We start from the raw sequence: 26,639 nt of genomic DNA, 5'->3' as shown, positions 1-26,639 counted from the left end.
AGCGACTTACTCTTTGTAATGTAGTTTCCTGAAGCTTTCTGTTTAAACTTGTTAAGTTTACTTTGAGAGGCTTGGGGTTTCTGTGTTACTTGTATTTAAGCAGATGCTCGATTAGCTTTAATTGTGGGGATCCTAGTTTTTAGAATGTTACTTTTACCGGTGTTGCTCTGCTGAGCTACTGATGTTCTGTTGGCATTCTTATGAATAAACTCTGGTAGCCATCTCTATAGTAGAGTTTTCCCTTTCCTCCGCACTTTGGTTCCAACATTGCCAGCATACATCGCGACAGCTCTGTGGTCTGCCAAGTCTCCTAAGAGGATTTGGGTGTGCAGGTTCAGAACAATCACTTCCCCTCTACTATGACCACCAATGATCTCCCACCATGTCCTATCCACCAGCTGCCATTTCTATGACCAACAAAAAACTCCCAGACACGTGCTTCATTTGACCAGGGATAATAGTCTAGAGCCACCCCTTCAAGAGCGAGAACAACTTGCAGGTGCCACAGACACAGAGTCAAATGTCAAAGAGTGCAGCCTTGTAGTAGCCAGAACCCAGGATACTGCAACATTAGTGCTAGGATATCAGAACCCAACAAGATTATCAAAGGGGAAAGGCACCAATTGTCCATTTTTGTGAATTGATTGAAATGTGGTTTTCTGCTACTGAGACTTGGTTCTGACCCATTGAGTATCGTGAAAAATAGCTTACACTGGAGCACCTCAAGGGATTCCTCTTTTTTGAATGAGTATGCACTTCATTGCCATAAAATCTGTGTTCATTAATACATCTCCGTACCCATGCCCTACTATTCTGATCACAATATTGAGAAATATCTTACACTGAACTTGCATCATCCTCAATGTTGTATAGCCCTCTTTACTGTTATTTAGCTTTTGAAATGCCTAGCCACCATTAGTGAAGAGCTAGAGATCCCACAAGTAAAGAGTATTTTATGTAGTAGTGATTTCTTTAAGTGAGGGCTAGAAACAGTGATTTTGTAGCAAGCCATTTAGTTATTTAGTTGAAAGATTTATTTATTCATTCATAGTTAGAATTGGTTGGTGGTCATGCAAAGCAGGAAGAGAGGGAACATTTAGGCTCAACTAGCTGATTGGTGGTGTACTATGGTAATAATTGAAGTGTGGAGAAGATCAGTTAGTTTTCAATGGTGAATACATTATTGCCCAACTGAAAAAGGCCTTGTTACTCTGGTTATCTGGGAGTGAGTCTGGTGATGCTGGCAGGCATATCCTTTCCTGATGTTCTTTCATTGTCCTCTTGCTCCTCTGGCTCCCCTTGCTGTATTGGTCTTCAGTGAGTACCTTATGACCCGCAAGATCTATCTTCCAGGTGTAGCAGCAGTGTGAAATAGCTTAGGATGAAGGAGTCATGGGAGCTTCATCATTAAGAATGTCTGCTCAAGATCCAGAAATTGGGAACCCTTTCTTTTGATGAAATACAAAATATTCTCATTTTTAAATAAAACTGTAATGGACACATGAGTGCAGTGAACACTTTCTGCACCAATGGAAGCCAACTATGCTAGCAAATTCCAAGCCTCCGCATGCTACTTTTTCATTAAAATCAAAAACGTGCTTTTGTGGATAGAGAGCCTTGTTGATCTCTCAAAGATCTGTCCAAGATAGCAGTGTAGATCAACTGCATTTGTCTGGAAGCTTGAACTGTAGAAGTCAGGTTCAAGGTGTCACTCAAGTACGAGAACTTGGCTGGAGATCATTCTGCAGAGTTTTGCATTCCTCAGCGTTTACAGACTTTGAAATGCTGAGCATATGAATACATTGCTGATCAACCAATTCTAGGTGTAATGGTGTCTTTGAAGATTGTCTAGGACTTGTGTTGTTAGGACATGTATTTGCAACCTTTCTTGGACACATCAACCGTCTCTGAGTGCACTGCAGTGCCTTTCAGAAAATCTTCGGCAACTGTGTTACAACTGAGATATGCCTTGAATGTGGAGTCAAATATTGCAGAAGAGTTGAGTTTCAGCTGTCTGTGGACTTTGGGAAGTGCTTGGACAACTTGCAGTCAGTTCTGAAATTACATAGTCATTCCTCCTCATGACAGCACAGTATTGCTTAAATCTTGTTTAGGGAGAGAATATAGCGTATTGTCCTTATGCTCTCTCCTTGTCAGAGGTGTTTCCTTTGTTCATTCCATCACTCCTCCACCTTTGTGTACTTTCTCTCTTTCCCAATTCTGATAACTGGTTTTGGACTTAAATCATTAACTGTTTCTCTTCTGCATTTGCTGCTTGGCCTTCTGAATGTCCTTAGCTTTTCCTGTTTTTAATCTCTGATTTTTAGCTGCTAATTTTTTAAAAATTTCATTTATTGAATCAAGATTGCTGACAAGCACAATGCCAAGGCCAGGTCTAAGCTTTGTCAAGTTTATTTCTAGTAAATCGCTAGGAACACTTTCAAGACCTATCTGCCTTTGTTGTAACTGCTTTCTGGTGCTCCTCTTTATAGTAACTAATTACCGGATCAGAATTAACTTATGAATAATTGTAACATCATGAAGCTTCTTTAGTCCAACTGTATAGAATATAGTAAGCAACTGTAATCTACTATTCAGAGGTAATTTTCCCATACAATCAAATTTAATTGCTGTAAAGCTTTTCAAGAAGTTAGTTCCTTATTAATACCTTTAATTTTTTATTTTATGCAGAGGAAATGGAAGAAGAACTGGAGACTACAAGTATTTTAGACTTGACAGAAAAGCAAAGACATCAGCTTAAACACAGGGAGATATTTCTATCACGCCAATATGAGTCACTTCCTGCCACTCATATCAGGTATGAAATTGCAATTCATTGAAAAAAAGTTCATTTATACTGCATTAAATTTATTTTATTTATATAGAAATAATAAAGACAACTTTTTAATTTAAGAACCCGGATGCTCATTTTGTCATTCTGATGTGTAATAAGCACAATGGAGTGTAAATGAAGCAGAAAAGATTAGAAGTATTCATCAGATGAAGCAGCAATATGGAGAGAGAAACTGTTAACCTTTCAGCTTAATGATCCTTCGGAATAACTTTACAAAATTAGTAAACAAGTATATTTTAGGTAGAAGAAGAAGGGAAAGTGTAGAGGCAACTAAGGGAAAGAGAGGCTGAATTTTGCAAATAGTGGTAGTGTCAGGTAAGTGAGGATGGTAAAACCTTGTTAATTACAGATGTGAATGGATGAGATGCAAATAGAATTAGATAAATGAGGAATGTGAGAGAGAGAAAAAGTCCTGGGTGTGATGCAGAACACAACACACGCAAAATACTGAAAAACTCAGTAAGTCCGGCATCATTTATGGAGGGAATAAATAATTCTGACTTCTGCACCATTCCTTTCCAGTCTTGGTACCCTTCTACCAGCATTTGTGTGTGTTGCTCAAGATTTCCAGAATCTCGTGTTGATGATACAGAACAGTTCTGTTCTTTTTCCCGTAGTCACGGCCTAACCCTGCTGAATATTTTCAACATTTTCTGTTATTATTTTGTATATTCCTGTATTTATTTGTTCTCTCTCCTCTTTTTGCCCATCTCGTTCCATTTGCATTTCCTCTACATCAATAATTTATTATTAATTAGCTTTTAGCCTCTATCAACTGACTTTTGGGATCATTCAGTCTCCCTTGATCTCTACCTTATCATATACATTCCTTTCATCTTCTCTATTGCCTGTCTTCCTCTGCAACTTGCAGCATATGAAAGGAGTTTGTATGTCCTCCCTGCGCTGCACGTAGGTTTCCTCCCACATTCCAAAAACTTACCGGTTAGTAGGTTCATTGGTCATTGGAAATTCTCCTGTGATTAGGCTAGGGTTAAATAGGTGGGTTGTTGGGCAGTGTGGCTTGTTGGTCCGGATGAGACTGGTCTGTGCTGTATCTCTAAATAAGATCAAATCAAATGAGATAAAAACATACAATTACAGCCTATGATACAGAAACAGATCACTTAGTCCATGAATGTTTTATAATGCTGCATGAAGTCCTTAGGGACATATTACTATTTTTAAAGATGTTGTGCGTATGCTGTTGACAACAAGCTGATTTGCTTTAATACCTTATTATTAAGTTTCATGCAGTTCCTATATATTTTGAACAACACAGATGCTCCTAACTTCTCACTCTTCAAGTTGTCCAAGTCAAAGCGTAGCTCTTCTACTTACTCCTAGTGTTTATTTGCCTGTGATCTCCAATGATCCAGTGTTTAAAGCGACATTGTACTATTTGATTGTGAGCTGTGTTTTGAGTCCAACATCCAATGAGATTTACATTCATGTAAGGAAGATTGACGCTGTGCTTCCTCACTATGTACTGAAACCACAAGCCATATATTTGGGCCTGAAGCTTAAATCTTTCCAATATTTTCCTTGTCTTTCCACTTTATATTAAATAAAAAAGCTATTTTAAAGCCTTTGCCATGCATTTCCCTGAACAAAGCTACCATTCTCAGTTATACTGAGTAAATGTTTTGTAAGTCTCTTCCTCATCTTTTTGACGATTGTTGGAACTGAAAGAGAATACATATAAATAATGATTTGGCTCTTCATGGGATAAGCACAGAAAGAGACCCTTTAACCCACTGGGTCCATACCAACCATCACTATGCATTCATATGAATCCTGCGTTAATCCCAATTGCACTCTGGGGGCAATTTACCCATTTAACTTAACCAGAATGAATATCTATGAAATGTCAAAGGAAAACTGGATGAAACTAATCACACGGAAAATGTGCAAAGTCCACACGGATATTACTTGTAGCATCAGAAATTGCACTCTGGTCTCTGATGCTACAAGTCATGTTATATCTGTTTAAACTGCTTTGCTGGTGTTCATCATATATTTAAAAAAATCACCAATTGTCCCATTAAAAAAATTCTAATTACAGTTAAAGGTGCATGAATTTGGTAGATCTCACATTAAGTTGTAAAGAATAAGTAAAGATCATCCGCTATTAAAATAACCTAATGACATCCAGCCTTTGTCCTGCACCTATTAGACCTGGTAAATGCAATACCTTTTTTTCCACTCTTTGTAATATTTCTAAGTTATTCCAGTGATGTTAATCAATTCATTAAGAAGTGCTTCAGCATGATGAAAGAAAGCAAAAGGCAGTTAATTGGTGCTCATATTTGCCGTCCAATAGAATGTAATACCCTTTTGTAAAAATTACAACTGGAACATTTCAATGTATTCTGTCAACTCTTAGGACCATTTTTTCAGCAGGAACTTGTGTTGTTGCCAGTGTACAACAAATCTGTGCAGAAGTTATTTGTGGAAATTAATGGCAGAAGTTCACATGGTTCTAGTAACTGTCTTTAAATATTAGTCTCTAAATAGTATCTAGAAATACAAAAATAATTTTCCAACAACTATGGAAACATTTTGTCTTGTCTTTTGGTACACCTGTACAGTTTCTCTAACTTTGCTTCCATTGAGTATAAGAGATTCACTTAATCTTGCATCCTCGTGGTTACACCTGTACTTGTCAATGCCATTGAATTATCATCATTGCAGTTTTCCTTTGTCCTCAGAAGCTTTCAATAAATATTCTCAAAACTTAAAGTAACACATAGAAAATGCTAGAGGAACTCCGCAGGTCAGGCAGCATCTGTGGAATTGAATAAAAAGTCGACATTTCGGGCCGAGACCCTTTTTCAGGATGCTGTCAATTAATATAGGTATATCAGTCAATGTAAATATTTTATTAGATGCAGTGAAGGGAATTGCCTTTATCGTCATTGGCTTGCCTCTATCATCATTGGCTTGCCTACAGAAGGCAGAGGTTGTGGTGGAGGGAGTACATTCGGATTGGAGGGCTGTGACTAGTGGTGTCCCACAAGGATCGGTTCTGGGACCTCTACTTTTCGTGATTCTTATTAATGACCTGGATGTGGGGGTAGAAGGGTGGGTTGGCAAGTTTGCAGATGACACAAAGGTTGGTGGTGTTGTAGATAGTGTAGAAGATTGTCAAAGATTGCAGGGAGACATTGATAGGTTGCAGAAGTGGGCTGAGAAGTGGCAAATGGAGTTCAACCCGGAGAAGTGTGAGGTGGTACAAGGCAGAGTACAAAGTAAATGGCAGGATACTTGGTAGTGTGGAGGAGCAGAGGGATCTCGGGGTACATGTCCACAGATCCCTGAAAGTTGCCTTACAGGTGGATAGGGTAGTTAAGAAAGCTTATGGGGTGTTAGCTTTCATAAGTCGAGGAATAGAGTTTGAGTTGCGAGGTAATGATGCAGCTCTATAAAACTCTGGTTAGGCCACACTTGGAGTACTATGTCTAGTTCTGGTCACCTCACTATAGGAAGGATGTGGAAGCATTGGAAAAGGTACAGAGGAGATTTACCAGGATGCTGCCTGGTTTAGAGAGTATAGATTATGATCAGAGAGTAAGGGAGCTAGGGCTTTACTCTTTGGAGAGAAGGAGAATGAGAGGAGACATGATAGAGGTATATAAGATATTAAGAGGAATAGATAGAGTGGATAGCCAGTGCCTCTTCCCCAGGGCACCACTGCTCAATACAAGGGGACATGTCTTTAAGGTAAGGGATGGGAAGTTCAAGGGGGATATTAGAGGAAGGTTTTTTACTCAGAGAGTGGTTGGTGCGTGGAATACACTGCCTGAGTCAGTGGTGGAGGCAGATACACTAGTGAAATTTAAGAGACTACTAGGCAGGTATATGGAGGATTTTAAGGTGGGGGGGTTACATGGGAGGCAGGGTTTGAGGGTCGGCACAACAAGGTGGGCCGAAGGGCCTGTACTGTGCTGTACTATTCTATGTTCTATCAGTGACATCTAATTGGCCTTTGGAAAGTGTACCCTTCAGCCATTAGAACATAATAAATGAGAAGTTGTTTTCTCTGAACAGAGTAAACTGGGTATCCTTCAAACTCTATTTTTGTTTTAATAGGAAAATATTTCACATTTGAATATCCATATCTCCATTGAAATCAATAATGACGGATATTCCTAACATTGCAGGCAATGTGCAGAAGATAGAATTTGTAAAGTTTGAGAAGTTACTTACCTGGAAGTTGAGCCCATTTTTGCATATTCGGATTAGTTTTCCAAAACAGTGAAGCCTTTAAGTTACAGCTTACCACAAATCATAAATAGCTTAATAGTTAACATAGCTGTACTGTATTTCTTAAACAGTTCTGATAGATGTTTCCAATGAAGCCTTGTGCTGTTAACCCAAGATGGTAAATTTAGTATCATAGTGTACATTCTTGCTTTGTGCAAGTGTCTTAAAATAATTTTTGATGAATGCAGCCACTATACTCATAATTATTAGTCATCTAAAATATACAGAATTGCAGTGTTGATCAAATATTTCTGACCCCAGAGGATAACATGACTTCTGGCAATCTCACATTTATGTTGAAGTTGTATGATAGATTTCATTGAAGACGTGGTTAATTTGTGACCATGTAATAAACTTAAAGGGGGATATTAAGAAATTTAGCATAAATTTCACAATTTATACTGAATTATTTTCTTTTCAATATGTGGTAATGTGAAATTACTCTTGAACAAAATAAGATTTTTTTTCTTATCGGCTGTTTTTACATTTAATATACAACTTGTTGTCTCTCTGAATCTGTGTAGCTCTTACACATTAGAGAATCATAAAAAAATTACAGTACAGAAAGGAGATTATTTGGTCTAATGTCTCTGCTTGGTCTAAGTAATGGGCAAGTTGAAGTAATTCTGCATCCCATATCAAGATGCATTGTTTGGTAGATTATGGTTCTTCAAGTGCATGTCTGAGTACTGAAATTTGATAAGATTTTTGGCTCTACCACATTTTTTTAGCTATTAAGTTTGTTTGCCAAGATCTTTAGGGTGAATCATGATGAATGGTCTCTGCCTGAAATGTCAACTGTTTATTCCCCCTCCACAGTTGCTGCCTTACCTGCTGAGTTCCTCCAGTATTTTGTGTGTGTTGCCCAAATTTGTCTAACCTGTCCTTGTAGCCCATGCCCCTTAATCCAGACAACATCCTGGTAAACATCTTTTGTACCTTTTTCACAGACTCTACATCCTGCCTATAATGGGGCGACAGGAACTGCGCACAATACTTCCAAATATGGTCTGTCTAAAGTTTTATACAGCTGCAGCAGTACTTGCTTACTCTTAATCTCAACACCTCTATTGATAAGGCAAGCATTCCATACCCTTTCGTTACTACTTTATTCACTTGTATAGCCACTTGCTGTGAAATACAGAGCTGTACCCTAAGAATTATCTGTATCAATGTGCATTAATTATCAAAGTATGTATGCAGTGTACTCTGTGGGGAAGACAGCTCTCAGGGTTGTATACTGCATACATACTTTGAATCTTTGAATCTCAATGCTGTTAAGGATCTACCATTAACTGTATCCTTTCTCCTTTCATTTTACCTCCCAAAGTACAACATCTCATCCTTACCCAATTAAACTTCATATGCCACTCCTTTGCCCGTATCTGTAACTGATCTGCTGTATATCCAGCTGTACTCTCTGATAGTCCTTTATATTGTCTGCCTTTCCACCAGTCTTGGGGTCATCTGCGACCTTGCTAATCAACCCATCACCACAAACAACGTAATTCCCAACACTGATCCTTGTATCCACTGGTCACGAACCTCCAACTAGAATAACAGCCTTCTACCCTTACTCTGTGGCAAGCTAGTTCTGAATCTAAGCTTGCATTTCACCCTGGATTCCATACATCTTTAGCTTCTGAATCAATCTACCATGAGAGACTTTGTCAAATATCTTACTAAAGCTATATAGGACCCTGGTCAGACCCCACTTGGAGTACTGTGTTCAATTCTGGTTGCGTCACTACAGGAAAGACATGGAAACCATAGGAAGGGTGCAGAGGAGATTTGCAAGGATGTTGCCTGGATTGGGGAGCATGCCTTATGAGAGTAGGTTGAGTGAACTCAGCCTTTTCTCCTTGGAGTGATGGAGGATGAGAGGTGACCTGATAGAGGTGTATAAGATGATGAGAGGCTTTGATCGTGCGGATAGTCAGAGGCTTATTCCCAGGGCTGAAAGGGCTAGCACAAGAGGGCATAGTTTTAAAGTGCTTGGAAGTAGGTGGAGAGGAGATGTCAGGGGTAATTTTTTTTACGCAGAGAGTGGTGAGTGCATGGAATGGACTGCCGACAGTGGTGGTGGAGCGGAAACGATAGGGCCTTTTAAGAGACTCCTAAATGGGTACATGGAGCTTAGAAAAATAGAGGGCTATGGGTAAGCCTAGATAGTTCTAAGGTAAGAACATGTTCGGTACAGCTTTGTGGGCCGAAGAGCCTGTATTGTGCTGTAGGTTTTCTATGTTTCTAAAGCCCATGTGAATATACTGACTGTCCCTAAACAGGCCATGCCTTTCCAAATATTCATTAAATCATATCATTTAGTATCCTCTCCAATAACTTAGCCATCACTGACATGAGCCTCACTGGTGTATAATTACCTATTTCCCTCCTTAAAGAAAGGCACAATATTTGCTATTCTCCAGTGCGCTAGGACCTGGCCTGTTGACAGTGAGGACACAAAGATGTTTGTCAAAGCCCCATTAATCATCTCATTTGTTTCTTTCAAGAATCTGGGATATATGCTTTTAGACCGTGGAGACATATCCACATTAATGTTTTCAGAAGACCTAGCTCTGTCTCCTCCTGAATTTCAAAATATTCCAGCACATGCCCCACTCTGTTTTCACCGTCCTCCAATTCCTTCTCCTTGGTAAATAGCAAAACAATGTACTCATTTAGTACCTCAACCATTTGCTCTGACTCCAAGCACAAATTCTCTCCTTTATCCTTGAGTGAACTTGCCATCTCCATAGTTATCCTTTTTTAAATACAAGTAGAAAATACCTTGGAATTTTTCTTAACACTGCTTACTAAAGACGTGTAATGGCCTCTTTTGGCCTTCCTAATTGTCAGCTTGTGCACTTTCTTGCTATCTTCATATTCCACAAGGGTTCAGCCTGATTTTAGTTTCCTAAACTTTATAGATCTGGCTTTTTTAAAAAAAAAGTCTCATTGCTTCTTCCCCATGCACAGCCTTTTTTCTTGACAAAATTTAGCACATCTCAGGTGCTCCAAGTTTCCCTTAGACCACACCATCATTGTCCTTGTTCCTTTTCAGAACATGCCAATTTCTATGCCAAATCCAATTTCATTTTTGTCAAAATGTATTCTGAGCTTACCTGAAATAATTTTGTTGCGGTTATAGCTGGGTATAAAAATCTTATTTATTTGGGAAAAGAGTAAGAGCTTTTAGTAGTAATCATTTGGCCACTAATGTGTTTTCAGTTTTATGAATTCTGCCCATCAGTCCTAATGGTCACATCAAATTTTCCTTTGTTTCTATCCAGTATTGACTCATACTGTAACATCATTGGTTCTTGTCTGGTAGAATTGGCTTTTAGACCCTAAGTCTTGATACTGGTGTCTTTAGCAAAAACAAAATCTTATCAAGTTTTATTCTAAAAGATTATTGTTTATACATGCTGAGTTATAGATTTGGCTTAAAAATCATAGTGCTTCTTTCCCATGCACTTAAGTCTATCATTAGGCCTTTTCAGGCTCTTTATATTTTCTCTACTTGCTAATCCATATATCTTTGCATCATCAGCAAATTTGTCTACAGTACAGATGGCACCTTAAACCAAGTCCTTAACATAGATTTTGAACATTACCTGTACCCAGTGAGACTTTACAAGTTAATGTTTGTCAATCTAAAACCGATCCATTTATATTGACTGCTTTCTATTCAATAGCCATTACTCCTAACATTGTGTTCTTATTTTGTGCAACTATCTTTTATGTGGCATATTTTTAAATGCTCCTTGGAAATCTATATAGGAAATTCCTTTGTATTACATCATCAGGGATTACTAACAAATTTGTCAAATGAAATTTCATATTTTAAAATCATTTTGACTTTGCTTGTTTGACTAGTGTTTTTCTGTCGAAGCGAAGGCCACAGGGATCACAGAAGGGGAGCAGTGAGAGAGGGTTTTACTGAACTCCCGTCGAAGGCGATAGACACAAAATGCTGGAGGAACTCAGCAGGCCAGGCAGCATTTATGGAAAAGAGTATAGTCAAGGTTTCAGGCAGAGACCCTTCAGTGTGTGTTGCTTAGTGGTTTTCTGAATGTTCTGCTGTTGCCTCCTTAATAATACATAGCAGTGTTTTCCTACTGACAGATGTTGGGCCAACTGGCTTATCATTTCTGCTTTCTGTCTCCTTCTCTACTGTCACAAAACTTCATCTTCTATCTGGATACACTGTAGACTTCCAGACTTGGTACCAATTTCTACAACTTCTGGTTATCACTCACTACATGTATCAGAACTTTTCAGTTGTAAGTCATCCATCTGTGATACTGGTTTAGCTTAGTGGTTGCGTGCCATTTCATGTCATTTCCCATACCAACATGTCTGTCTTTTGCCTTCTCCACTCCTGTGGTGAGGCTAAATAAAACTTGAAAAGTAATACCTCAAATTATGCCTACAACTCAGTGCTATAGTTATTTAATCTTCCAACTTTTTAAACTTGCACCCAAACTTTTTCCCCTTCTCCGCCTCCCCATCCCCAAAAAACTTGGGCCCAGACCCTCTTTTATCTATCTCCATCATGTAATTTTGTTCTAATTCCACCCCCTGGGTTTCAGTCACCTATTACCCACACATGTTTTTTCAACAGGGTCTCCCCATCTCCTCTGTCATCTGGTTCGTGCCTCCCATCATCCCTCTCTTATCGGGTTGCACTTATTATTTTCCTTATTAGAGCCCAGTATTTGCAACTTTTGTTCTTCCACTAATCATCCTCCTGTTTTTATGTTGACCCTGCCTTTGACTGTCTTCTTCTGCCCTTTCTTTGCCTTCTCTATTTCTACCTATTTTGTCAATCTTTAGTCTCCCAATTTCTCCCCTGTCATCTTTAAGGTTCAAAGTACTTTTATTATCGAAGTATGTGTGCAGTATACAACCCTAAGATTTATCTTTCCTGCAGTCAGCCACAAAACAAGGAAACACCATGGAACTCATTCAAAAAAAAACATCAAGCACCCAATGCGCGAAGGAAAAGAACAATTGTGCAAACGGCAAAACATGAGCAAGTAACACACAGAATATTAAACGTCAAACCACAGAGTCCTTTAAGCAGTCTCGGAATGTTCAGTTCAGATAAATTTAGCGCTGTGCATGTGGATCATTGACTGTAAACCGCAGAGCCAGTCTGCCTGATCAAAATTACGCAAATAGCAATAAAAAAGAGTAACTAGAAACACACATAACATGAACTGCAGAGTCACCTAAAAATGAATCCAATCCACAAAGTGAGCCAATCAAACCTTGCCCAAGTCCCAAGATCCCTGCACCTTCTTCAAGCAGAAGTGAGTGAGAGAAAGGGAGACCGGTTAAAAGCAGGTAGACAGCGCTGAACACCTGTTCGCCTTCTGCTCTCGTCCTTGTTGATTTCGATCTTGCTCAACACTTTAATTGGCAAGTTGGTCCAGATTTGGAGCTGATCATGGGTTTGCGTTTCAGCTACTCTCAACTACACTGAATTTCCTCAGAAATAATAAAAGCGGCAGATTGTTCAGTTGGCCCGAAAGCTCATTATCAAAATGTAAGTTACAGGCTCTAGTTGCACACATTAGTAGTAGAAGTATATTTTAAAAAAGTAATAATTTCGTGAATTGTCCAGGACGTCACCATTAGTCACATTGGTCGCCGGCACCATCTTGCCTTGATAACATGCTCCAACTGCTCTCCATCCCTCATGCCACCTAGTTCTGCCTATCTCTACAAGCCCCTGCCTCCCTTCGTCTCTTAATACTTCTATCCTTCCTCTGCACTCTGTCCTGATGCAAAGTTTCAGCCCAAAATGTCGACCTTCGCACATGCTTTCTGACCTGCTGAGTTCCTCCAATAGTTTGTTTTCTGCTCCAACAGCAACTTTAGTTGCGGTCTTTCCAATGCATTAGATTGGGTCATTGGTTAATTAGAGCAGCCACTTATTTGGGACAACTCAAAGAACAAAAGGGAATCGAGGAAGTAATCAGGCTTCTCTTTGTTTATTTTGGACACCATGCTGCTTAATTGGGATGGGTGACTGTTGCAGGTTTCTAGCGTTAGTCACATATGCGTCATGTGGCCATTAGACAAAGCATCGCACTTAGAGCAACCAGTTTTAAAATATCAGTTGCTTGTGTTTGTGTTCAAAAAGTGGTGGTTTTTGTCACTGACAGTTTGCAAGAAATAAGCAGTAAGACAATTCAGAACTGTTTGCTCACAGTGGTTCAAGAATTTGGGCTTGGAGATGCCAGAAACAGCCTGGAGTGAAAATGAAATTAGTTTACTACTTCAAATTAGAAACTATAAAGAAGTTGAAGGTATTGGCAATCATCTTGTATGATACAATGGAAATGAAGATTTGGAGGACGCAGTCAGCAAAATCATTGTATGAAGGCAGCCCATTATCTGCACTAGGTATCTGTGCTGATTTGTTCATTTACAGTCAATCAAAAGAACACAACAGTGTTCCCTGGGTGAATTCCTCTGTTAACAACTATCAGTAACTAAAATATAGTTTTACAGTACTGTAGTAGTATTGGCACAGTAGTGTTCTAACTTCTGTAATTCACATAAATACATAATTTGTTACTCAGTTAAGCAGGAGTTTGTCTTTTTTATACGTATTGAACTATTTACATGAAACTTCGGCAAATCGGAGCAGCCACTTAATTGAGCCAAAATGTATTGTTCCAATGTGTCCCATTTAACTGGAATTACTGTATTCTCTCAAGCTAATCTTGTGTCATTTCTTCTCAAACTTATTTTGAGTCCGTATTTTTCAATGTGCATCATTCTTCACTGATGAAGAAGTTCCAGATGTCAATTGTCATGAAGTTTGTGGAGTTACCATTACTAGAGTGAAGGTTCTTGGGAATCTGGAAGGTCTGAAGGTAGATAAGTCACCTGGACCAAATGGTGTACACTCTAGGATTCTGAAAGAGGTGGCTGAGGAGATTGTGGAGGCATTAGTAAAGAGCTTTCAAGAATCACTAGATTCTGGAATGGTTTCAGAGGACTGGAAATTTGCAGATGTCTGTCCACTCTTCAGAAGAGAGAGGCAGAAGAAAGGAAGCTATAAGGAAGATGTTGGAGTTAATTGTTAAGGATGAGTTCTCAGGATACTTGGAAGCAGTTAGTAAAATAGGCCGTAGTCAGCAAGGGAAAATTTTGCCTGACAAATTTGTTGGAATTCTTTAAAGAAATAAGCAGCACAGACAAAGGAGAATCAGTTGGTGTTGTGTACTTGGATTTTCAGAAGGCCATTGACAAGGTGCTACAGATAACAAGCTGCAAGCCCATGGTATTAAAGGAAAGATTCTAGCATGCATAAAGCAGTGGCTGATTGGCAGGAGGCAAAGAGTGGGAATAAAAGGGGCCTTTTCTGGTTGGCTTCTGATGACTAGTGGCATTCCACGAGTCTGTGTTGGGACTGATTCTTTTTATGTTGTATGTCATTGATTTGGATGATGTGAAAATAAGTGGAGGGGCAGATAGTTTTAAGGAAGTAGAGAGATTACCAAAGGACTTGGACTGATTAGGAGAATGGGCAAAGAAATCTGTCAAAGGAATGGCAGATTGAATACAGTGTCAGGAAGTGTATGGTCCTGCAACTTGGTAGATAAGAGGGATTTAGGAGCCCTTGTGCAGGATGCCTTAAAGGTTAATTTGCAGGTTGGGTCTGTGGTGAAGAAAGCAAATTCGATGTTGCCATTAATATTAAGAGGATTAGAATATAAAAGCAAGGATGTAATGTTGAGACTTTATAAAGCACTGGTGAAGCCTCAATTGGAGTATTGGTGAGCAGTTTTGGGCTCCTTACCTTCGAAAGTATGTGCTGAACCTGGATAGAATTTAAAGGATGCTCACAAAAATGATTCTAGCTTGTCATATGAAGAGTGTTCAATGGCTCTGGGCCTGCGCTCAGTAGAATTCAGAAGAATGAAATGTGACCCCATTGAAACTTATGGTGAGAGGGTTTTAAGACCAGAGGACACAGCCTCAAAATAGAGGGGTGTCCTCTTAAAATGGAGGTGAGGAGGAATTTCTTTAGCCAGAGAGTGGTGAATCTGTGGAATTCTTTGCCACAAGCTGCTGTGGAGGCCAAATCTTTATGTATATGTAAGGCGGAGATTGATAGATTCCTGATTGGTCAGTGTATGAAGGGATATGGGGAGAAGCCCGGGATTGAGAGGAAAATTGGATCAGCCATGATGAAATGGCAGAGCAGACTTGATGGGCCAGATGGTCTAATTCTGCTCCTATATCTTATGGTCTTATTTGGTACCTGTCCTTGTCTCCAGTACCTCTTATAGACATGTGATATTGTGCTTCTGGCTTATTATTTATCCACCTTGCTGCCACTCTTTAACATATTTGACCTACTCTGAAGAGTTCTGTTACTTGCCTCTCCTGCTTTAAAAACTTCCTTAGAATATAACTTCTTGACCTTGCATATGGCCAAGTCTTTTGCTATTATAGTCTGTTTTCTCTACATGATCTATCTTCTCATTGTTACCGTCAGGAAGGAGGTACAACAGCCTGATTTTTATTTTTTATATATATAAAATTACACATTGTACTTTTGCCGCAAAGTTAACAATTTTCATGACATATACTGGTGATATTAATTCTGATTCTTGGGCATTTATTCAATTAAGCAGAAGTTTGTCAAGATGGGGGGAAAAAAAGCAGCTTTTAACAGCATTCTGCAAAGTTTGCTGTTGACTCTTTTTCAAGGTTTTCACAGCTAGCTGCAGGACAGGGTAGATTTGAAAGAAGCCCTGTTCTAGGATGATCCTGTGTTATATGGCAATAGTTGAAAGTAACAGTAGCTCACAGAAAATTGTAAAAAATAAAAGACAAGCAGCAACAGGAGTGAGAAACTTTTTAAAAAAAAAAGTTGTGTAAGCATAAGCACTTAATCTGTATAGATTTCTCACAAGAATATGCAAGAGCTATGAAAGAAATGAGCTAAGAAGCAACTCTTGCACAAGTAAACTTTAGGAGAAAATGCATGGTTCTGTTGCAAAAAATATGTTTAAATCCAATATAAATAAGTAAAATTTAAACTGGTCAGCATTGGATTATATCCACCACGATTATGTTTCGAAGTACAGAAGGATAATGTTTGGAACTAAAGGCCAGTTCAAACTGATTTGAATTGTAAAATTATAGGCTTTAAAAATGTAACAAATGGATAAGTGCTACAAATGGCCAAAATTCTAATATGCCACTGCCTACTGCTGACACTGATTTGAAATTTTAGTGCAATGTTTAAGATTAATGAGACGTGCCACTTTTAATGTCAAATTGTTATGTTTTAAGATGCAGTTTCTGGTTGCTCAATGTGGCACAAAACTGTAATTAACAATTGAGGTCATTTCAAAGCACAATTTCACAAAGGGTTTCATGAATTATAAAGCAGTGACAAGAACTCACAGTTGTAATGTTCATGCACAGAACAATAAATTTGTGTAGGGTTTCATTACAGCAATGAAATAATCTGTTTTTCATGTATTACTCGAAGCACAAATATTGGTTAGGGATCTGGAGGAGAGACTTGGACTTGAATAGCTTTATCTGTAGAGCTTGCATCTCTATCATTTAGTTTTTCATCCCAAATGTGTCACATAATTTGAACATAGAACACGGAACATTACAACATAGTACAAGGTATTTGGCCCACGATATTTTGCCAACCTTTTAATCTATTCTAAGATCAATCTAATCATTCTGTTCTGCATAATCCTCTCCAATTTTCTATCATCCATGTATCTAAGAGTTTCATAAATGCCCCTAATGTATTTGCCTTTACCATCACCACTGGCAAAGTGTTTCACACACTCATCACTGTCTGTGTAAAGAACTTAACTCTGACATCTCCCGTATACTTTCTTCCAGTCGCCTTAACACTATGCCCCTTTGTATTAGCCATTTCTGCCCTGGGGAAAAGTCTCTGGCTCCCCACTGTATCCAGACCTCTCATTATCCTTACACCACCTATCCGGTCACCTCTCATCCTCTCTTGCTCCAAAAAGAAAAGCCCTAGTTTGTTCAACCTGCATGCTCTCTAGTGCATGCAGCATCTTCATAAGTCTCCTCTGAGCTCTCTAAAGCTTCCCCATCCTTCCTATTATGAGACAACCAGAAATGGACACACTATTCCAAGTCTGGTCTAACCGTGGTTTTATAGAGCTGCAGTATTACTCGTGGCTCTTGAACTCAATCCCCCACCTAATGAAGACCAATGCACCATATGACTTATTAACAATCTCATCATCTTATGTGGCACCTTTGATGGATCTGTGGCCATGGACTCCAAGATCCCTCTGTTCTTTCTCTTTGCCAAGAATCCTGACATTAACTTTGAATTCAATCTTCAAAATTAACCACTTCACAGTTTTCTAGGTTGAACTCTATCTGTTACTTCTCAGACCAGCTCTGCATCCTGTCAATAACCTACAACAACCCTCCACACTATTCACAACTCCACCAACATTTGTATAATATGCAAGCTTACTAACCCACCCTTCCACATCCTCATCCAAGCCATTTAGAAAAATCACAAAGACCAGGGGTCCAGCATTTTGTGCGTTATCCAGTGCAGACCTTTGTGAAACGGGCACTGGTCACTGATCTCCAGGCAGAATACTCTCCATCTACTACCACCCTCAGCTTTGTATGGGCTAGAACTTGTATATCCACACAGCTAAGGTTCTCTGCCTCCTAATTTTCTAAATAGGCTTGCCATAGGGAACCTTATCAAATGCCTTATTAAAATCTATATACACCACATCCATTACTCTACCTTCATCAATATGCTTTGTCACATTCTCAAAGAACTCAATCAAGCTTGTGAAGCATGTCCTGCCCCTCACAAAAGCCATACTTACTATCCCTAATCAGACTATGCTTTCCAATTCTTGTAAATCATGTCTGTAAGAATCCTCTCCAATAATTTGCTCACCACTGAAGTAGGACTCACTGGTCTATAATTCCTAGGACTATTCCTACTCACTTTCTTAAACAAATCTGGAACTACTGTAGCCTATGAGGATGCAAAGATCCTTGCCAAAGGCATGGCAATTTTTTCCTTCGCTTTCCTTTGTAACCTGGGGCATATCCCATCTGGCCCTGGGGATTTATCTATCCTAATGTTTTTCAAAGATTCAAGCACATCCTCTGGCTTAACATCAACATGTTCTAGCTTATTAGCTTGTTTTATGCTATCCTCAAACTTCAGTGTTTCTCTCACTGGTGAATACTGAAGCATGTTATCCATGAAGGATCTCTCCTACTACCTCCAACTCCAGAATCATGTTTCCTCTTCTATCCCGGATTAGTTATATCCTTACCCTGGCCATTCTTCTGTTCTTCGCGTATGTGTGGAACACCTTGGAATTTTCCTTAATCATACATAGAAAATAGAAACATAGAAAATAGATGCAGGAGCAGGCCATTCGGCCCTTCGAGCCTGCACCACCATTCAGTATGATCATGGCTGATCATCCAACTCAGAACCCTGTACCTGCCTTCTCTCCATACCCCCTGATCCCTTTAGCCACAAGGGCGATATCTAACACCCTCTTAAATATAGCCAATGAACTGGCCTCAACTGTTTCCTGTGGCAGAGAATTCCACAGATTCACCACTCTCTGTGTGAAGAAGTTTTTCCTCATCTCGGTCCTAAAAGGCTTCCCCTTTATCCTCAAACTGTGACCCCTCGTTCTGGACTTCCCCAACATCGGGAACAATCTTCCTGCATCTAGCCTGTCCAATCTCTTTAGGATTTTATACGTTTCAATAAGATCCCCCCTCAATCTTCTAAATTCCAATGAGCATAAGCCTAGTCGATCCAGTCTTTCATCATATGAAGGTCCTGCTATCCCAGGAATCAATCTGGTGAACCTTCTTTGTACTTCCTCTATGGCAAGGATGTCTTTCCTCAGATTAGGGGACCAAAACTGCACACAATACTCCAGGTGTGGTTTCACCAAGGCCTTGTACAATTGCAGTAGTACCTCCCGGCTCCTGTTCTCGAATCCTCTTGCTATGAATGCCAGCATACCATTTGCCTTTTTCACCGCCTGCTGTACCTGCATGCCCACTTTCAATAGTGTACAATGACACCCAGGTCTCGTTGCACCTCCCCTTTTCCAAATCAGCCACCATTCAGATAATAATCTGTTTTCACCGAGGCCTTCTAGCTCTCCTAAGTCCATTCTTCAGCTTCTCCCAAACTACCTTGTAACTCTCTAGAGCCCTCTGTGATCCTTGCTTTCTAAACCTTAAATAAGCTTCTTTCTTCCTTTGATGAGATGTTTCACATCTTGTATGATTTATGGATCCTTCACCTTCATCCATCCTTTCCCTGCTTCAATGGGACAAACCTATCCAGAAACTCCAGCTTATTTACAACCTCCAGTTCTGTGGTGCAGTATTCCAATGCTACTGCTCTGAAGTGTCACCTTGGATTATTGCTTGAGTTATGCAGTGGAGTTTGAATAAAGAATTATTTGACTGAGGAGAAAGTGCTTCATTGAGCCAAAGCTTATGAATCACTGGTTCTGCTTTTGATCTTGGTTGGTTTTGTTCCCTTCACCAGTCAGACATAATACTGGGTCCAGCATTCTAGAGCTAGGGGAAGAGCTGGACAAGAGTTTTGGTCTGCTATCCAGTAAGGATTGCACGAGAAAGTACTGTACATATGTGACTGAAGACAGACTATTCTGAGTTATGTTAACTTTGCTTTTTTTTTAAAGCTTGAAAATAGTTAAACCTGGGGAATAATCACTTGATTTTTTGTGTGTACTATCAGGCAAGTGAAGAGAAAGTTGTTGGAAATTGAGGTTAAGTAGAAACTCTGGAACCAAGCTAACAGTGTATTAAACATAGGCAAACCATGGCAGATGCTGAAAATTTGAAATATAAACAGAATATGCTGCAAACTTTAATATGATCACATTGTGTCTGTGGAAAGAGAAACTTGTAACCCTTCAGGTCAACATAAGAAAGAGCAGCAGGAGAAGGCCATCTGGCTTATCAAGCCTGCTCCACCATTCCATAAGATCATGACTGATCTGACCATGGACTCAGCTCCACCAACCTGCTTTTTCCCAGAATCCTGAATTCAGCATAGAGAGTTCAGGGAGTTGGGTAACACACAACTCAGCAGGCCAGGGAGAATCTATGGAAAAGAGTAAACAGTTGACATTTCAGGCCAAGACCCTTCTTCAGGACTGGAGAGAAAAGATGAAATCAGGGTAAGAAGATGGGGTAGGAAGAAATACAAGATAGTAGGTGATAGGTGAAACTGGGGGGGGGGGTGTTGAAGTAAAGAGCTGGAAAGTTGATTGGTGAAAGAAATAAAGGACTGGAGAAGGGGGAATCTGATAGGAGAGGACAGAAGGCCATGGAAGAAAGGAAAGGAGAAGGAGGATGAGAAGGAGGTGATGGGCAGGTAAGGAGATAAGGCGAGAGAGGGAAATGGGAATGGGGATATGGTGGGGTGGGCATTACCAGAAGTTTGAGAAATCTATGTTTATGCCATCAGGTTGCAGGCTACCCTGGCAGAATGTAAAGTTTTGCTCCTCCACCCTGAGTGTGACCTCATTATGGCAGTAGAGGAGGCCACAGACTGACATGTTGGAATGGAAATAGGAAGTGGAATTAAGATGGGTGGCCACTGGGAGATCCTGCTGGGACAGAGTGTGGGTGCTCGGCGAATTGGTCTCCTACGTCAGGTCTCACCAATATACAGGTGGCCTCAGTCGGAACACTGGAAGCAGCAGATGACCCCAACAGACTTGCAGATGAAGTGTCGCCTCACCTGGAAGGACTGTTTGGGGGTGCTGAATAGTAGTGAGGGAGGAGGTTTAGGGATAGGTGTAGCACTTGTTCTGCTTGCAAGGATTAGTGCCAGGAGGGAGATCAGTGGGGAAGGATGAGTGAACAAGGGAGTCACATAGGGAGCGATCCCTGCAGAGAGCAGAAAGTGGGGGAGAAGGAAAGATGTGCATGGTAGTGGGATCCTGTTGGAGATGGTGGAATTTACATAGAATTATGTACTGGATGCAGCAGCTGGTGGGGTGTATGATGAGGACAAGAGGAAGCCTATCCCTGATGGGGTGACGTGTGTGAAATGGAAGAGATGCGGTTGAGCACAATGTTGATGGTGGAGGAAGGGATGCTCCCTCCTTTGAGGAGGGAGGATATCTCCTTCGTTCTGGAGTGAAAAGCCTAATCCTGAGAGCAGATGCAGTGGAAACAGAGAAATTGAGAGAAGGGGATTTTTACAAGTGCTAAGTTAAAGGGCAGGACCTCCAGGATTATGATCTTGGGATTGCTACCCACGCCACAGGCTAGTGAGGCCAGAATTAGGAAGATTATACAGTTTAACACGTGGCTAAGAAGTTGTTGCTGGAGAACGTAAGACTTTTGAATCATTGGGCTCTCTTCCAGAGAAGGTGGGACCTATATAGAAGGAATGGTTTGTACCTGAACTGGAAGGGGGCTAATATCCTAGAGGGAAGACTTACACGGTGGGGGTTAAACTAGAGTTGCAGGAAGATGGGAACCAGAGCGCCAGAACAGTTAGTAGAGAGGTTGTAGAGGCAGATGTTGGTAAGACCTCAGACAAAGTTAGGAATCGAAAGGTTTAACGTGGTGCGACTAGGGTCCTGAGCTGCATATATTTCAAAGCAACAAGTACCATAGGAAAGGCAGATAATAGTACTGAAGATGAGGTAGCTGGTTTACGATCAGAGGCAATGTGTAGTGAGGAGAGGCTGTTGATGGAGAAAAATTGCAATCAAAGATAGACAAAATTGAAGAGGATGAATACAGGACTGAAGGTGTTGTATTTGAATGCACGTGCTATACGGAATAAGGTAGATGAACTTGTAGCACAGTTACAGATTGACAAGTATGATGTTGTAGGCAGCACTGAATCATGGCAGAAAGAAGTTTATAGCTGGGAGCTTAATGTCCAAGGATACACATTGTATCAAAAGGACGGGCAGGAAGGCAGAGGAGGCAGTGTTGATCTGCTGGTTAAAAATGAAATCAAATCGTTAGAAAGAGGTGGCATAGGGTCAGAAGGTGTTGAATCTTTGTGGATAAAGCTAAGGAACTGCTGATGGGAGTTGTATTCAGACCCGCAAACAGTAGTAAGGATATGGTCTACAAATTACAACAGGAGATAGAGAATGCATACCACAGGGGCAACATTACAATAGTCATGTGGGATTTCAATATGCAGATAGATGGGTAAAACCAGGTTGATACTGGATTACAGGAGGGGCAATTTCTGGAGTGCCTGTGAGATGGCTTTTCAGAGCAGCTTGTGGTTGAGCCCACTAGGGATCAGCTATTTTGGATTGGGTGTTGTGTAATGAACCAGAATTGATTGGAGAGGTGAAGGTAAAAGAACCTTTGGGGGCAAGTGATCATAATATGATGGAGTTCACCCTGAAATTTGACAAGGAGAAGCTAAAGTCAGATATATCAGTATTATAGTGGAGAAAAGAGAATTACAGAGGCTTGAGAGAGGAGTTGGCCAGAATTGATTGGAAAAGAACACCGGCAGGGATGAGGGTAGAGCAAAAATGGCTGGAATTTTTGGGAGCAATTCAGAAGGCACAGGATATATACATCCCAAAGAGGAAGAAGTATTCCAAAGGAAAGATGGCACACTGTGGCTAACAAGAGAGGTTAAAGCCAGCACAAAAACCAGAGTGCATATCATAGAGTAAAAATTAGAGCAAAGCTAGAGGATTGGAAGGCTTTTAAAACAAAACAACAGAAGATAACTAAAAAAAAGTCATTAAGGAGGTAAAAATGGAATACGAAAGTAAGCTAGGCACTAGCATTAAAAGGGATACCAAAAGTTTCACCAGATTCTTAAAGTGTAAAAGAGAGAGTAGATAATGGACTACTGAAAAACAATGCTGGAGAGATAGTAATGGGGGAGAACGAGATGGCAGGTGAACTGAAGAAGTATTTTGCTTCAGTCTTCAGTGTGGAAGGCACTGGGGGAATTTCCAGGGTTCATGAAGTGTTGGAAGTTATCATTACTAGAGGGAAGGTTCTTGGGAAAATTGAAAGGTCTGAAAGTAGATAAATCACCTGGACCAGAGGCTATACACCCAGGGTTCTGAAAGAGATGTTCAAGATATTGTGAGGCATTAGTAATGATCTTTCAAGAATCACTAGATTCTGGAATGGTTCTGGAAGACTGGAAATTTGCAAATGTCACTCCACTTTTCAAAAAGGGAGAGAGGGCTGAAGAAAGGAAACGGTAGGCCTCAGTGGTTGGGAAGAAGATGGAGTTGATTATTAAGCACGAGTTCTCAGGGAACACATGATAAAATAGGCCTCAAGCAAACCTTGCCTGACAAATCTGTTGGAATTCTTTGAAGAAGCAACATGCAGGATGGACAAAGGAGAATCGGTTGATATTGTGTATTTGTATTTTCAGAAGGCCTTTGACAAGGTGCCGGACATGAGGCTACTTAACAAACTTCGAGCCAGTGGTATTACAGGAAAGATTCTGGCATGGGTAAAGCTGTCACAAACAAGGGAAAATCTGCAGGTGCTGGAAATCCAAAAGTCACACACAAAAAGTTGGAGAAACTCAGCAGGCCAGGCAGCATCTATTGAAAAAAGTACAGTTGATGCTTTGGGACGTGACATTGATGTTTGGGCCCAAAACATGGATAAAGCTGTGTTGATTGGCAGGAGGCAAAGGGTGAGAATGAAGGGAGCCTTTTCTGGTTGGATCTCAGTGACTAGTGGTGTTCAACAGTGATCTGTGTTGGGACCAATTCTTTTTACGTTATATGTCAATGATTTGGATGATGGAATTGATGGCTTTGTTGCACAGTTTGCAGATAATATGAAGATGGGTGGAGTGGCAGGTAGTTTTGAGGAAGTAGAGAGGCTACAGAAGGACTTAGGCAGATTAGGAGAATTGGTAAAGAAATGGCAGATAGAATACAGTGTCAGGAAGTGTATGGTCTTGCACTTTAGAGAAAATGAAAAAGTTGACTAATTTCTAAATGGAGAAAACATACAAAAACTTCAGGTGCAAAGGGACTTGGGAGTCCGTGTGCAGGATTCCTTAAGGTCAATTTGTAGGCTGAGTCTGTGGTAAGGAAGGCACATGTGATGCTAGCATTCATTTCAAGAGAACTAGAATTTAAAAGCAAGGATATGGAGTTGAGACTTTATAGAGTTTATATCACTGGTGAGGCCTCACTTGATAGATAGGCATACTTTATTGATCCCAAGGGAAATTGGGTTTCCTTACAGTTGCACCAACCAAGGACAAAGTACAAGCATAGCAATATAAAACCACAGACAATCAAATATGTAAACCATGCCAGACGGAAATAAGTCCAGGACCAGCCCATGGGCCCAGGGTATCTGACCCTCCAAGGGAGGAGCTGCAAAGTTTGATGGCCACAGGCAGGAATGACTTCCCATGACGCTCAGTGCTGCATCCCAGTGGAATGAGTCTCTGGCTGAATGTACTCCTGTTCCCAACGGTATAAATGATGTTACACACCGATGTCGGTTTGGCAGAGGGGGGGAATGTACACAACAACCACAATTGTATGTGGGATTTCCCTTGGCAAATAATATGGCCGGAGTCCAACAGCAAGAAGTTCAATATCCGGGCTACAAACACATTCCTTGATTGTAATATGACCAGGATTGCACCATCTGTTGTTAACCAGAACAGCAAGCCCCCCTCCTTTATGCTTACTGCTCTCAATGCACTTCCGGTCAGCCTGAACGGTCTGGAAGCCCTTTATAGAAACGGCTTGGTTGGGTGTGTCCTCGTGCAGCCACGTTTCAGTAAAACACATAACACTGCACTCCCGAAATGTCACTTGGAGTATTGTGTGCAGTTTTGGGCTCCTTAAAAGGATGTGCTGAAAATGGAGAGGGTTCAAAGGAGGTTCACGAATATGATTCCAAGATTGAATGGCTTGTCATATGAAAAACGTTTGATGGCTCTGGACCTGTATTTTCTAGAATTCAGAAGAATGAGGGGTAACCTAATTGAAACCCATCAAATGGTGAAAGGCCTTAAAAGAGTGGATGTGGAAAGGATGTGTCCTATGGTGGACAAGTCTAAGACCTGAGGACACAGCCTCAGAACAGATGGTTGTCTTTTTAGAATGGAGATGAGGAATTTCTTTAGCCAGAGAGTGGTGAATCTGTGGAATTTGTTGCCACAAGCAGCTCTGGAGGCTAAGTCTTTATGTGTATTTAAGGCAGAGGCTGATAAAATCTTGATTGGTCAGGGCATGTGGGGGGGATACGAGGAGAAGGTAGGAGATTGAGGATGAGAGGAAAATTCCATCAGCTATGATGAAATGGCAGAGCAGACTCGATGGGCCAAATGGCTTAATTCTGCTCCTATATCTTATGGCAGTGGTCCCCCAACCACCGGGCTGCAAAGCATGTGCTACCGGGACGCGAGGAAATGATATGAGTCAGCTGCACCTTTCCTCATTCCCTGTCACGCACTGTTGAACTTGAACATGGGTTGTCAACTGTCCTGTATTTGCCGGGACATCCCGTATATTGGGCTAAATTGGTTTGTCCCGTATTTCCCCTGCTAAGGTAGAGTGTTCCTATGAAACCTTTCATGCTGAAATGGCGTGAAGCGAAGAAGCAATTACCATTACAAAATTTTTGAGTGTTCCCAGACCCAAAAAATAACCTACCAAATAACACATAAAACCGAAAATAAATAATACGAACATATAGTAAAAGCAGGAATGATATGATAAATACACAGCCTATATAATGTAGAAATAATGTATGTACAGTGTAGTCAGGAAGATGAAGGCAAAACCGATTTGTGGGGGGAAGAAATCGGCACGTACGTGCATGCGCACATCACATGCGTGCACAGATGCCTGTGCAAGGCTTCATGTTCATGGTCATGGTAGTCTTTCCTGGGTAAAGTGTCCAGGGATTTGACTTTTGTCCCTTATTTGGGAGTGAGAAAGTTGGCAACCCTAACTGTAAAAGACACGTTGAGATGAGTTTAACCCTACTTGAACCCCCCCCCCCCCCCCCGGTCAGCCGGTCCGCAAGAATATTGACAATATTAAACCGGTCCATGGTGCAAAAAAGGTTGGGGACCCCTGTCTTATGGTCTTTAATTCCCCAGCTGTGCTAAAATCTGTCAAACTTCCTCTTAGATATATTTATTGAGATAGCATCTACTGCTTTCCTGGGCAGAGAATTCAACAGATTCACTACTCTTGGAAAAGCAGTTACTCCTCATCTCTATCCTAAATCTATTCCCCTGTTTCTTGAGGCTTTGTTGTCTAGTTCTAGTGTCATTTATTAGAGAAAACAACTTTACTGCCTCTATTATATCTATCCCTTTCATAATTTTCTGTTTCTGTAAGATCTTCTCATTCTTCTGAATTCCAGTTACTATAGTCCCCGGAGACGCAATCTCCCATCACAAGTTAACCCCCTCATCTCTAGAATCAAC

The 26,639-nt window shown here is 40.5% G+C and overlaps 1 protein-coding gene across 2 annotated transcripts in view; it reads left to right on the top strand.

Annotated features, from left to right (window-relative positions):
* mta3 (metastasis associated 1 family, member 3) overlaps window positions 1–26,639 on the top strand; it is a 211,968-nt gene that overhangs the window by 50,739 nt on the left and 134,590 nt on the right. For both annotated transcript variants that reach the window (XM_072265019.1, XM_072265018.1), the window contains one exon: window positions 2,692–2,818. In XM_072265019.1, the coding sequence (XP_072121120.1) occupies window positions 2,692–2,818 (127 nt within the window). The remainder of the gene's footprint in view (window positions 1–2,691; window positions 2,819–26,639) is intronic.

The sequence above is a fragment of the Mobula birostris genome, chromosome 8 (assembly GCF_030028105.1).
Source record: "Mobula birostris isolate sMobBir1 chromosome 8, sMobBir1.hap1, whole genome shotgun sequence".
In the NCBI taxonomy this organism is placed as follows: Eukaryota; Metazoa; Chordata; class Chondrichthyes; order Myliobatiformes; family Myliobatidae; genus Mobula; species Mobula birostris.
This window is presented reverse-complemented; position numbering and strand designations above follow the sequence as displayed.